The 13,785-nt window shown below is 50.6% G+C and overlaps 1 protein-coding gene across 1 annotated transcript in view; it reads right to left on the bottom strand.

Annotated features, from left to right (window-relative positions):
- LOXL2 (lysyl oxidase like 2) overlaps positions 1 to 13,785 on the bottom strand; it is a 45,237-nt gene that overhangs the window by 10,546 nt on the left and 20,906 nt on the right. Inside the window, exons 4-7 of the mRNA XM_017827311.1 lie at positions 11,576 to 11,787; positions 5,025 to 5,247; positions 2,208 to 2,391; positions 248 to 504 (exon numbers count right to left, since the gene is read on the bottom strand). Coding sequence (XP_017682800.1) covers positions 248 to 504; positions 2,208 to 2,391; positions 5,025 to 5,247; positions 11,576 to 11,787 — 876 coding nt within the window. The remainder of the gene's footprint in view (positions 1 to 247; positions 505 to 2,207; positions 2,392 to 5,024; positions 5,248 to 11,575; positions 11,788 to 13,785) is intronic.

Raw genomic sequence — 13,785 nt, 5'->3', positions numbered from 1 at the left:
CTGATGCCACATCCAGTCTCAGCTTAAAAACCTCCAGGGATGGAGAATCCACCACTTCCCTGGGCAGCCCATTGCAATGCCCAATCACCCTTTCTGTAAAGAATTCCTTCCTAATATCCAGCCTAAACCTCCCCTGTCCTTCCATCATTTCTTTCTTCATTTATAAGAAAGGAAGCTCAAAGCTCAGCCTAAAAATGGAGCATCACTCTCATTTTCCCTCCTAAAACCCAAACGAAACCCTCGTGGCTCGGGTGAAATGATTCCTTCCCAGTGCTGTGCCCTGGCAGGTGAGGCCCCAGCGTGCAGACACCTGGCAAACATTCCCTGGCACCTGGATCACCCGGCTCCTCACCTGGTTCTGGAAGCCCATGGCGGGGACGTTGCACCTCACAGCAGCATCTTCCTCGTGGTTGCAGCCCTGGGACTCGGTGTTGAACTTGCAGTCCGTGACTGACTTCTCAAAGCCTGTGCAGTCGATCTCGTTCAGGTGGATCGGGCCCATCCCTTGGAGGGGAAAAAAAAGAGGTTTTTGCTTTCTGCCTGTGCTGCTGTGTGGGGAGGAGACATTAACACCCTGCAGACACCACGCCGGCCTCCAGCGTTCCAAACACCCTGGAAAAAAAAGCCACTGGTTTCGTGTGAAAACAAACCCAAAAGCTGCAATATCCTTATTAATATTTTCACTGCTAAATTCTTGCCAGTGTTCTCCGGGGCTCCGGCAGGCAAGAACCCCAGAAACAGCCAAGTTTCCACTGTTACATAATTTACAAACTTCAGCTGCAGGAATTCACAAATTATGACCTTTTGGCTGGGTCTGTGTGCTGGAATCTGCTCCCAGTCAAGCCCTGACATTTAACTGGGACATGGACACGTTTGCTGGGACAATAAAGCAGAAAACCACGGGGAGGGAGGGATGAGGAGTCAGTAAAATAAATCTGGGGCAGGTGGTGTGGGCTCCAACACAGCAGTGAAATACAAGCATTCCATACTGCAGAGAGGTGCTGGGGGACAAATGGGAATAATCTGGGAGGACAAGTGGCATCCAAGATGAGGCTGGTCCTTCAAACCAGCTTCAGAACACCCTGGGATGCAGCTGGAACAAACCAAAGTGTAATGGAGTTAACTGGGAGAGTCTCCCCTCTGCAGCTGGAGGGGAGTTTGGGCCAGCAGAGCTCCTTTTCCTCCCACAACGGGATGATCCCGCTGCTGGGGGGAGCTCAGCCATCCCAAAGGACACTTCTGACAGGGAGCACTGATGGATGGCCGGGGCTGAGCAGGAGAAGAAAGGGAAGCCTGTGGGAATCGGCCGCCGCCGAGAGTTTCCAGGCTGCGGGAGCCGGCAGGGAACGGAGCGTTCCATGTTCTCCTCCCTCACGTGGCAGCCTCTCCTCCCCTCCCCACAACGATGATTAAGCTGTTTCCTACATGCAGTTAAACACTCCAGCAGATTTCACCCCACCACAAGAGGGTTTTGGCAAATCCAGCGGACGGGTCACGTTTTAAAGCTTTCCAGACTCAGGACACCACGTGTTGTTTCCTTCCCTCCCCTCCTCCAAGTCTCCAAAGAAGATTCACCCTTTCCTTTGTTCTCACAGGAAGGGTTTGGTGTCATTTGCTTTCCCATTCTCACCACAGGAGCAAGGTGTGGGAATCCCCAGGTGGCTTCAGAGGGTTTAAGTTCTCCTTTGAGTTACCATTTCCCACATTTTGGGATTTAAACCAGCTCCCAGACACAGGAAATCCAAACCCAAACCTGGCTCTGAGCTGTTCAAATGCCCTTCTATTTATAATGGGCTTATAAATGACTTTATAAATTACTGTTCTGGTCTAAATTGGAGCATCTGAAGTCTGGATCCAGGACTCCTTTTTGCCAGGAACCTTCTAGTAATGCATTCCACCATGATGTGGTTCTAGAGGACTCAAAGGGAGCTTCAGAGCAACAGATGTGATAATGAAGAATTAATTACTGGAACAGCTGCCTGAGCAAAAGGTTAAGCTCATCATCCCCAAACTTCTTTCAAGGAATCTCGAACATCTTTTTTAAGTCACATATTCCAGCCTGGCCTCCTGGACTCAAGAGACTCGTTAAGGTCAGAGGAGACATTTCTGGTCCACGGGGCAAATATTCCAGTGAAAACACACTCTGTCCTGTATCCCCAAGGGCTCTTGGAGCTGGACAGGGCCCCAGCAGCCCGTGGGGGTCTTACCTTGGCCCAGCCTTGCTCCTGTGATGGCCTCCTTGGCGCTGCCAAAGCCCAGCTCCCGGCACACCACGCTGGCCGACACCAGGTTCCAGTTGTCGTCGCAAACCGTCCCCCACTCCCCGTTTTTCAGCACTTCCACTCGTCCCTCGCCCGTGTTGGCTCCTCCTTTCAGCCTCACCAGTGGTTGCTGCAAGACACGAGGCGGGAGAGGAGTTAATTCCCACTCCCACTGCCTAATTGCACATCCTGCCCTCTGCAGCTCCTGTCTGCAGGAAAGCTGGGCCCCCAGAACTGTTGGAGAATCACAGAACTAAACCCCCACCCCTACACAATTCCAGTGGCCAAAAGCTCTGGATGGAAGGAGATCTTTACCTGCAAACATTCATGGGATGCACAGATACATTTCTCACATCCCTACAGGTGGGCAGGGAATTAAAAAAAAAAAAAAGATATTTTAGTTCTCTGCAGGTTTAGTGCTTGGATTTAGGAGCATTTTTCTGCTGGTGCACACAGGCTGGACATGGAAATACCCAATTCTCCTGTTCCTTGGGAGTCATGTCCCTTGGAGAATGGCCCCAAGCCTGCTGGTGCCCAACTCTCATCCCCTGGCTGCCACTAAAAGGGTTTATTTGCTGTTCAGACCTCCAGGATCAACGTGGAGCTCAAGCCACCTCAAACCCACCTGTCTGCTGAGTTCTGAGCAGTGGAATCCGTGATCTGGCAGATCCCAGGCAGAAATGCACAGCTCCAGTTTCGCTCACTCCTGGTTTTCTATGATTATGTTATTATCTCTTTCCACTTTTCTATTATTATCTTATTATCCATCAATCACCCACAGCTTTGCCCAGTGCCAGGCACAGACCTGCCACTTGCTGCTGCACCTGAGAGGTGGGTCGTGCTGGTGGCAGCAGAGCCAAAGCTTTGGGAACACCAAAGAATCCTTAACTTTTCCAACTGGCAGCAGGCTGGGGTCACACAAAGGACATGCAAAGCCCAAACAAAGGCTTAAGGAATTACTTGGCAGCGTGTGTGGCTCAGAAGATTAGTCATGATTTACAAGACCTTTCACCTTTCAGGCCTAAATCCCTCAAGCTCTCGTGCAGGGAAGAGCCCGGGATCCAGGCAGGGATTGCACTATTCCCACCACAGCAGTTTTGGGGAGGTGTTGACACCTGAGAAGAGCCCAGAGGTCCTCCTAAATCCACACAGATCCAGGGCTGGGCGATGCAGCTCCAACCCCACCCAGAGCACCCCTGGAAAAACCCCTCTAACCCAGCATCTGGGGCCTCCAGATCCCAAAATCGTCCCCGTGTCCTAAGGCTGCAGCTGGAAAATTTCCCTTGGCATCCACTGAACCATGTTTGCTGCACGTTAAGCTCTTCTTTCCTATTCAGTCACCCCCCTGACCCTGAGCACAACCAGCTCCAGGGTTGTTTTACAGGGCTTTTTGCATATCCCAGGATTTTTACAGCCCTCTCCTCGCTAGACTAAACAAACACAGCTCCCCAACCTTCCTGCAGGCTGTGTTTTCCCAGTCTCCCAGGGCATTTCCGTGCCGAGGAATGCAGAGGTAGAGGAAATGCCAACTGATTTCCCTCGTCCCTCCACGGGGAAAACCAATCCAGCAGGATTCCAGTGGCTGTGGAACAGCAAAGCCCGGCAGCGACCGGGCACCAGTTCAACTGGCTCGGACAGAGCAGCTCCAACAGGAGCATGACCCGGGGATTTTCCCACTCCTTGCTCCCAGCTTTGCCAGCTCCCATCCTCCAGGAGGCAAGGAAGCAGGAATTTCTTGGGATAGGGGTTGGCCGGGCTTGCAGGGAGACGGGAATTCTTGGAGGGGACGTTGGCACGAGGTGTTGGGGTCCTGCAGCCGAGAGCTGATGGTGGAGAGTTACACCCCCAGGGTTTTCCTGCTCAAACTCATAGGGGGTTAGATGGGATTTTAGGGAGAAATTCCTCCCTGGGAGGGTGGGGAGGCCCTGGAATGGATTTCCCAGAGAAGCTGTGGCTGCCCCATCCCTGGAAGTGTCCAAGGCCAGGTTGGACGGGGCTTGGAGCAACCTGGAACAGTGGGAGGTGTCCCTGCCCATGGCAGGGGGTGGGACAGGATGAGCTTTAAGGTCCTTTCCAACCCAAACCACTCCAGGATTCCATGACTCTTCCCCAGCTTTGTATTCCTGAGCAGGGTCTGGAATATCCCTTGGGTTAGTTGGGATCAGCTGTCCCAGCTCTGTCCCCTCCCAGCTTCTTGTGTCCTTCCAGTCTTTCAAAGCCTCGAGGTTGTGCAGCCCTGCTCAGCAACACCAAAAACTTCCCTCGGTGTTAACAGCACAGATTCAAAACCCTGTGAGCAAAATTAACTCTGTCCCAGCCAAACCAACACACTGGAAAATTCAGCCGAGGGGAGAAAACAAGATATACAGGATAGAAATTAAAATGCATATTGCCTGGAGAATGTACCCACGTGCTTTGAGAAATTCGGGGGGAAGATTCAGTGTGTCCAATTCAGTGTTTAACTCCCCAAAGGCAATTTTTAATTTGCTTCTGTAGCTGTGTGAGGAGATGGAACAGCAGCAGCTTCCTGGAGTCTCACCACAGGGATATTCAACCTGGGATGGGACTCTCCAAAGTTAAGCAAAAAGCTGGATTTTATCCATCATTTCAGCCCTCAGACCTGCTGAGCCGGAGGTTTGGGCTCCAGTTTCTCGGAGTGCCCAAGCTCGGAGCAAACCGGGCGAGATCAGACGACCTTTGAGGCGCCTTCCAACCCAAACCACGCTGGGGTTCCGGGCCGGGTGGGGTTTTCTCCCTGCTCACCTCCTGCCTGAAGGCTTTTCGGAAGCCGCTGTGGCTGCTGGGGGCGAAGGCCCGGCCGGGGACGCAGCTGACGACGGCGGGCAGCCCGTTCTCACACGTCGCGTTCTTCCCCGCGCCCACGGCCAGGTGGTTGCCCAGTTTGCAGCTGGAGATGTGGGCCTCGCTCCCGCTGCAGTCCATGGAGTAAGCCCAGTAATGCTGCTTCCTTCTGCTGGCGAACATCCTGAGAGGAATGAAAGAGGAGGAGAAGAGGGAAAGTCGGGAATCCGGAAAAAAACTGCACGGGTGTGGTGGTGGGTTGGGGTGGGGGAATGCCTTGGAATAAAATTGGGGTGGAAAAGGGTTGTTTGGAGGCTGAAATAAAATTGGGATTGAATAGGATTTTTTGGAGGCTGAAAGAAAGCTTGGACTGAATATGATTGTTTGGAGGCTGAAATAAAACTGAGATTGAACAGGAATTGTTTGGAGGCTGAAATAAAATTGGGATTGAATAGGATTGTTTGGAGGCTGAAATAAAACTGGGGTGGAAGAGGATTGTTTGGAGACTGAAATAAAACTGGAGTGGAACAGGAATTGTTTGGAGGTTGAAATAAAACTGAGATTGAACAGGAATTATTTGGAGGCTGAAATAAAGCTGGGATAGAACAGGATTGTTTGGAGGCTGAAATAAAATAAAACTGAGACTGAAGTGGAATTGTTTGCAGGCTGAAATAAAACTGGGGTTAAACAGGATTGTTTGGAGGCTGAAATAAAGCTGGGATAGAACAGGATTGCTTGGAGGCTGAAATAAAACTGGGATGGAATAGGATTGTTTGGTGACTGAAATAAAACTGAGATTGAACAGGAATTGTTTGGAGGCTGAAATAAAGCTGGAATGGGACAGGACTGTTTGGAGGCTGATCCATTAACACACAGGACTCTGTTAAGGTGTCACTTAGAATCATGGAATCATTAAGGTTGGAAAAGACCTCCCAGATCATCAAGTCCAACCACCTGGGGTAAACAGGTCACCTGCAAAAGCTAAAAATCAGAATATGAATCAAAGGTGCAGCTCCAGCAGCTCCAAGGAGCAGAAAATCCCAGCATCACACAGGGCTCAGCTCATTCAAACTGAGTGAACAAACTGGGGTGTGAGTTTGGCCTGGAGAGCCCCAAAAATCCTCTCCCTTTGCTGCTTTCAGCTGGGAGGCGGCAGACTGGGGAAAAAAAAACCCCTCCAGCTCTGCAGCTCCTCTCAAAGCTCGGTGTGAACAACCCGGCCCTGGAAGCAATTTCCGAGAGCAGGAGCAGTTCCCTTGCTGACATGTTCACAGCAGAGGAGCTTGGCAGCAGCTCCTGCTCCTCACTCCCAAGCTGCCTGGAGCTGCTCCAGGTGCTCCTGAGGAGGAAGGGGGCACGTGGGATAAACTGGGAAGGGAAGGAATCCAGCTTCTGGAAGGGAAGGAATCCACCTCCGGAGCTGAGAGTCGAGGAAACACAAAATATGGGTCAGATCAAACACAAAATATGGGTCAGATCAGCATCAAAAGTGAGATGGGAGAAGTTAAAAACACAGGCACAGAGGAGTCAACGCCCTGCTGGGATCCTGACGTGGCTTTGTGTGATCCCTGTGCTGCTCCGGGTTCCAGGACTCCCTGGGATCCAAGGATGGGCTGTGGGATCCAAATGGCACATGAGGATGGAGCAGGAATTGTTTGGAGGCTGAAATAAAGCTGGGACTGAATAGGATCTTTTGGAGGCTGAAATAAAGCGGGGATGGAACAGGAATTGTTTGGAGGCTGAAATAAAATGGGGATGGAACAGGAATTGTTTGGAGGCTGAAATAAAGCTGGGACTGAAAAGGAGGCTGAAATAAAGCTGGGTGGAAATTCTGGGAGGAAAAACACCAATTCTGGGCAATTCTGCAGCGGATCCCTGTGGGACTGGGAGCCTGGAGAGCAGCTGGGAAGGGCCAAAGAGCCTTTCTGAGGGGTTGGTTTGGAATTCAAGTGGCCAGGACAAGGTTTTCCCCCAGCACGGGGGCTGATCTGCAGGGTCACGGAGATTGGAGGGACTCTCCTCTCCTCCCTCCTGCTCACTGAGCTCTGCTGACCAGCTCAGCAGTTCTCTGGGCTCACAGCCACTGACTAATCCCTTCTGGAGCCAAATTTCCCTGGGCTGAGGTTGGGGATGGATCCAGCCAGGCTGGAGATAGAGATGCAACGGCAACACATGATGTGGGGCTGGGAGGGATGGAGCAGGGCTGAGATCCTGCCTGGCCCGGGGGCAAAACTGGCTGTCAACACAGAGCAGAAGCTGTCAGGGACCCTGAACGGAGGCAAAAGGAGTGGGAAATGGGAAGAGAGAATTAAAATCCAAAAAATAAACCCACGAAACCAGGGAGGCACGAAGCACCAGCCACTTCTCAGCTGGAAGTGAGAACCTGAGGGAGTATTTTCACCCTCCACAGACAGGCCCAGGTTGCTCCATGAACTCCAAAGCAGACAAGAAACAGCCTGTCTTGGGGAAATAACGATGGGGATGCCTTAGAATAGCAAACAATGACCTCATCCTGGAAATTCCATGAGGCATCAACATCTGGTTGGTATTAACAGCCCTTGGTAGGCTGGGGAGAAATAAAACCCCACCTCAGTTCCCCAGACTGAAAATATATATATATATATATATATATAAAGCAGAATACAGATGATCTTTACAGGCAGAAACTCAGGGCATGGCTGCCTTTTAGTTTTTAACACAGGAAGGGTGCAAACAGCTCTCCCTGGCCTTGGTGGGAGCCAAGAGCAAGGTCAGAGGTGGGAGTGGGAGTCTGGCTGGGAGAGTTCAGCCAATTCCAGGTCAAGTCAGAGTTCAAACCATTCCTACTGGTGAGGAGAGATGGGCTTTCATCACCTAAAAAAGCTTTAAGCAAAGCACAGGTGAAGCCCAAGGGCTGTGGGAAGTGGTTAAAGAAGCCTTGTTGGGTAAGAGAGGGCAGGATAGGTTGGATATTAGGGAAAGATCCTTTATCCAGAGGGTGTTCAGGCACTGGAATAGGTTCCCAAGGGAACTGGTCACAGCTCCAAGGCTGCCAGAGCTCCAGGAGTGTTTGGACAGCGCTCTGAGGGACAGAGTGGGATTTTGGGGTGTCTGTGCAGGGCCAGGGCTTGGACTGGATGATCCTTGGGGGTCCCTTCCATGATTGTACGACTTGGGGAGCAGAAAACAAGTCCTCACACACACCCAGAGGGCAGGAAAAGTCACCCAGACCCCACAGAGCAGGGGCTGGGAACTCCTCCTGGGCTGGGAGCACAAAGTTTGTCCCCCCTTAGAAACCCTTTATGGAAGGGTTTATGGAAGGGAAGGAGCCTCTGCCTTCAGCCTCTGGGAGGGCAGAAGGGAAGCCACACCTGCCAAAGCCCTTCAGATCCTGGGAGAAGACAAAGCACGAGGGTTTTTACTGCCAGAACTGAAGTGATGACCGGCCCTACACACCTGAGCAGGTTTGTAATGGGAGGAGCAGACTGGTTGAACTGGGAGGTGCTGTTTGGGCTGACACTGGACAGAGGATCCTGGAGCTGCTCAGCATTTCCAGCCGTTTCTTTGACAAATCACAAAGCTTTAAAGCTTAAAAAGGCATCAGGTCCATCTTTCTGCCTCAGGCATCCCCGATCCCAAATTTCTCCTCTCTCCATCAGCAAAATCCATTAAATTCTGCTCTGCTTTCCCAGCCAGAGCAGGAACTGGGAGGAGGAGTGAACAGCAGCCCTTATATATAAAACCACTTTGAAGAATGAACAAGAACAGGGAAACAACACTGAGCTGGGTTTCATTTCCTCCCATAAATCGTCCTGTCAGCTCCAGAGGCCGAGTTGCATTCGGGAATAAAACCCTGGCACTGGGACAACGATGAACTAAGTTGTTTTCTTTCAAGCAAGATCCATCTGCAAATCATTTCACCTCCCACCATTGTGCAGGAGCAGGGGATCTGCAAGCTCAGCAGGCAGGGCTGGACTTTGGGGGGATGTGGGAAGGGGCACTCCGAGCCTTGCCCAGCAGAAACCTGATCCCAGCCCATCTCTGTGGGAAGGATCCACTCCTGGGGAGCAGGGGATTCACAGATCAGAGAGGGCAAAGCCTGAGGAACGAGGAGAACGTCTCTGAGGGGTCACAGGCTCATGGAGAGGGGGTTCAGCTCCAGGGACCAGCCAGGATGAGCCTTTCTCTCTCCAAAACAACAGGGGCAAGCAGAGAGCAGAGCTCTCCTGGCCCAGGCTCATCATTCCAGCACCTTGAGCATGAAGGAAAGGTCACCTGGGACATTCCCAGCCCAGAACTGGGAGGTTTCCCTCCCCTCTAAGGCGACCAGTGACACTGGTTGTACCCAGCGGGTCTGCCAGGAACACAAACCCCAAGGAAGAATCCAGCTTTTACACTCTGCTAACAAACAAAACTGTCCAGCTGCCAACGTTTTACAAGCCCAATAAAATGCCCTCCCATCCTCCTTCCACCCTGGGATAACACCCAACGTGCTTCCCAAAACATCTGGGGGTGCAGGAGCCCAGCAGGGCTGAAAACCAGCAAAGAGGGCTCGGGGGAACTGGGGGGTCTCCAGCAACCTGGCTGAGCAGCAGAGATCTCCAAGCCTGGCATTTGGAAGCACAGCACATTCCCAGCTCCAAGCAGTGGCATTTCCAGCACTGCTGGGTTGGTGCTGGACAGCCCTGCCTCAGATTTTCCATCTGTGTGTGTGTGTGCAAGGGACAGGACAAGCACCAAGCACCCTTTTTTTTTTAAGGCAGATGGCTCCAGCTGCTCAACTTAATGCTTTTCTTGGAAGCACCACAACTGGAAGCAGGAAAAACCTCCTTTGTCCTTCTTAGGGGTGATTTATCCCTCGTTCCTGCTCCGCTGCAGGGGATGGGAATCTCAGGGATGAGTTTGAGGGAGTGATGGAAGCAAACACTCCCCAAACTGGTGTCTGAGCCTGGCCTGGTAGCAATTATTAATTCACTGCTCATCTCCCCGGGAATCCTGCGAACAAAATTCCACTTGGAGTCCTTATTTCAGATTCCTGGTGTGTCTCTACACTATTCCAGCCCAAGGACCTCGCTGGTGGATCGGGATTTTGCTAATGAGAGAACTGAAACGTGGCCAGGCAGGTCCAGGGGGGAGCTTCCAGAAATAGCAATTCCAGAGGCCAAAAGGAGCCTAAAAAAGGCAGGAAAACCACAGCTCCTGCCTGGAGAATCCTGCTCTCCCCCTCACCCACCCGATGCTTTCCCACCCCACAGGTCACAGGGTAGGAAAGAGAGGAGACAGAATTTCATTTGAACTGTTTTGCATCTGCTTTAGGGTGGTTTTGTTTTTTTTTCTTCTAGGGAACAAGAGTGGGAAGAAGCACGTCTGGTGACAAAATCCAAGGTGAAACAACGACAAGAAAGACCAACATGACTTGACTGGAGCTTCCAGCACAGCCAGAACTGATCCCAAAGCTGACTTTCTGCAGCAGGGTGGGATGAACAGCTGGAGAGAGACCATTTACAAGAGCCTGGAGGGACAGGACGAGGGGGAAAACTTCAAACTGACAGAGAGCAGTTTAGGTGGGATATTGGGAAGGAATTCTTCCCTGGGAGGGTGGGGAGGCCCTGGCACAGGTTGTCCAGAGAAGCTGTGGCTGCCCCATCCCTGGAAGTGTCCAAGGCCAGGTTGGAGCAACCTGGGCTAGTGGAAGGTGTCCCTGTGCATGGCAGGGGGTGGAACAAGATGCTGTTTAACATTCCCTCCAACCCAAACCATCACTGGGGGAGGAAATGCCTGTCCTGGGGCTGGAATTATAAACCAGAAAGACCCCTTGGGCCAACTGTGCCCATCTCCCATTCCAGGCCCGATATCAAACCCTGCAGCTCATCCTGCACAAGGTCTCCAGCCAAAGGCTGAGGATCAAAGGCCCCCTCCCTGCCTGCACCGAGGAAATTCTGGACATTTCAGACATTTACAGGGCAGGAAAACCCGATGGGAAGGAATGAAGATGGGAAGGAATGAAGCAGTCGGAGGTTTCTCCCTATGAGGAGAGGCTGAGGGAGCTGGGGGTGTTCAGCCTGGAGAAGAGGAGGCTCAGGGGAGACCTCCTCACTCTCTGCAACTCCCTGACAGGAGGGGGGAGCCAGGGGGGGTTGGTCTCTTTTCCCAGGCAACCATCAGCAAGACAAGAGGGCTGGGTCTTCAGCTGTGCCAGGGGAGGGTTAGGTTGGAGATTGGGAAGAATTTCTTTGCAGAGAGGGTGCTCAGCCATTGGAATGGGCTGCCCAGGGAAGGGGTGGATTCTCCATCCCTGGAGGTTTTTAAGCTGAGACTGGATGTGGCATCAGTGCCATGGGCTGGGAACCACGGCGGGGTTGGATCAAGGGTTGGACTGGATGATCTCGGAGGTCCCTTCCAACCCAGCTGATTCTGTGATTCCCTCATTCCCCCTCAAGCCCCCGGGTGTCACTGGACACTTTGCCCCCGTGCCCAAGGCCCTGAGCGTTCCCGGGAGGGTGTTTGTGGCTCACCCAGAGCTCTGCCCTTACTTGTACACGTTGGTGTTGTATTTCCTCTCGCTGGGGAACCCGAACATGCCGCAGACGACCCGGGAGTTCTTCATGGTCCAGTGTTTGTCACAGATCTGCTTCCAGGTGCCCTCGTCCTTCACCTCCACGTAGCCCTCGGTGACGGGGACCCGTTTGCGGTAGGTGGCCAGGATGGCCCTGATCCTGATGTCCTCCACCTGGATGTTCATGTTCTGCAGGCACAGAGCACACAGGAGTCACACTGGGCCGGGAGGAAAGCGGTGGTGGAGCTGCAGGGTGGGATAAAACCCCAGCTGTGAGGGCTGGAAGGACGGGATGTGCAGGGAGGAACAACGGGGAGGCAAAGAGGAGGGACAGGACAAAGGGGAATGGGTTCAAACTAGCTGGATATTGGGAAGGAAGGGTGGTGAGGCCCTGGAATGGGTTTCCCAGAGGATATCCCATCCCTGGAAGTGTCCAAGGACAGGTTGGAACAACCTGGGCTAGTGGAAGGTGTCCCTGCCCATGGCAGGGGGTGGCACTGGGTGACCCTTATGGTCCTTTCCAACCCAAAACCATTCTGGGATTTTATGAAACAAACCTCTCCACCCTGTGCAAATCCAGCCTCCATCCTGTTAAGAGGATGCTCCTTCTCATTAAAAAAACCCAAACCCAACTTTAGTTTATTTTATAAGTAGCCACTTAACAAATCTCCTTTATCACTTAAGCACTTGTCCATCCCAGTGCTGGTTTCAGCAGCACAGGGACCTTAATTTAATCCCAGCTACTGTAAAAACAAACTCAGCTTTCTTAGGGCCATCTTAATGATAGAATCATTTAGGGAAAAGCAGGAAACCGGGAGCCTGTAAGGGAAAACTTTGGGGTTTTCAGGGAGCCCGTGTGGAATCTGGGATTCCACTGTGCTGACAGCAGCATTTCTCTGGTTCCTCCTCCAGCTGAGGCAGGACTTGGGACAGCAGATGAGTCACGGGGGTGGAATGGATTTCACACGTGGAGCCCTAAAAGCGAGGGCACGGAGCAGCCCTGCAGGGCCCCGAGCCCAGAGCGAAGCCTGGCTGGAAAATATCCGCCGTGGCCACGAGCAAAGAGCTCCTGAAAAAGGGATCAACCCCAATCCAGCAGCCCTGAGTTGTCAAATATGCACAAACCCACGTGGTTCTGGCTCGGGGTTACATCAGGACTGAGGAATCCTCCCTTCTTCGGGATTCAATTGCTTGGAAAAAAGAAAAAAATGCCCGGAGCTTTAAAGGGCCACGAGCCCCTGGATCAGCAGCTCCCTCTGGATCAGCAGCTCCCTCTGGATCAGCAGCTCCCAGGGGTGGTGGAGGCCAAGAGGTCAGAGCAGGACATGCTGAGTCCTGCCAGTGACGTGGCTCATCCCTTCCCCAGATGCTTCCCCAGCTGCTGATGCAACCAGGAGAGCCCAGGGAAGGGGAAACATTCCCTGCCTGGAGCAGGGAATGGGCCAGGGAAAGGCTCCACTCACTCAAGTATTCCTTCCTCCTTTTCCTTATTTTTTTTTTTCTTCCCTCTCCTCTCTGTTTTTTTCTTTTTTTTTAATATAAAAATATTTATATATTTATATGCAATAGGTATTTATATTAAATACTTATATATATAAACTATTTGTATTATTTACCACCCAGTTTTACAAAAATATTTATATATTTATATATTTATGTATATAATAGCTATTTATATAAAATATTGAGATATATAAAATATTGAGATATATAAAATGTTTCTATTATTTACCACCCAGTTTTACGAAAATATTTATATATTTCTATATAATAGCTATTTATATAAAATATTGAGATATATAAAATGTTTCTATTATTTACCACCCAGTTTTACAAAAATATTTCTATATAATAGCTATTTATATAAATATTTAGATATATAAACTATTTGTATTATTTACCACCCAGTTTTACAAAAATATTTATATATTTATATATTTACGTATATAATAGCTATTTATATAAAATATTTAGATATATAAAATGTTTCTATTATTTACCACCCAGTTTTACAAAAATATTTCTATATAATAGCTATTTATATAAATATTTAGATATATAAACTATTTGTATTATTTACCACCCAGTTTTACAAAAATATTTCTATATAATAGCTATTTATATAAATATTTAGATATATAAACTATTTGTATTATTTACCACCTAGTTTTACAAAAATATTTCTAT

Source organism: Lepidothrix coronata, unplaced genomic scaffold (assembly GCF_001604755.1).
Source record: "Lepidothrix coronata isolate B3197 unplaced genomic scaffold, Lepidothrix_coronata-1.0 Scaffold137, whole genome shotgun sequence".
NCBI classification, from domain to species: domain Eukaryota; kingdom Metazoa; phylum Chordata; class Aves; order Passeriformes; family Pipridae; genus Lepidothrix; species Lepidothrix coronata.
This window is presented reverse-complemented; position numbering and strand designations above follow the sequence as displayed.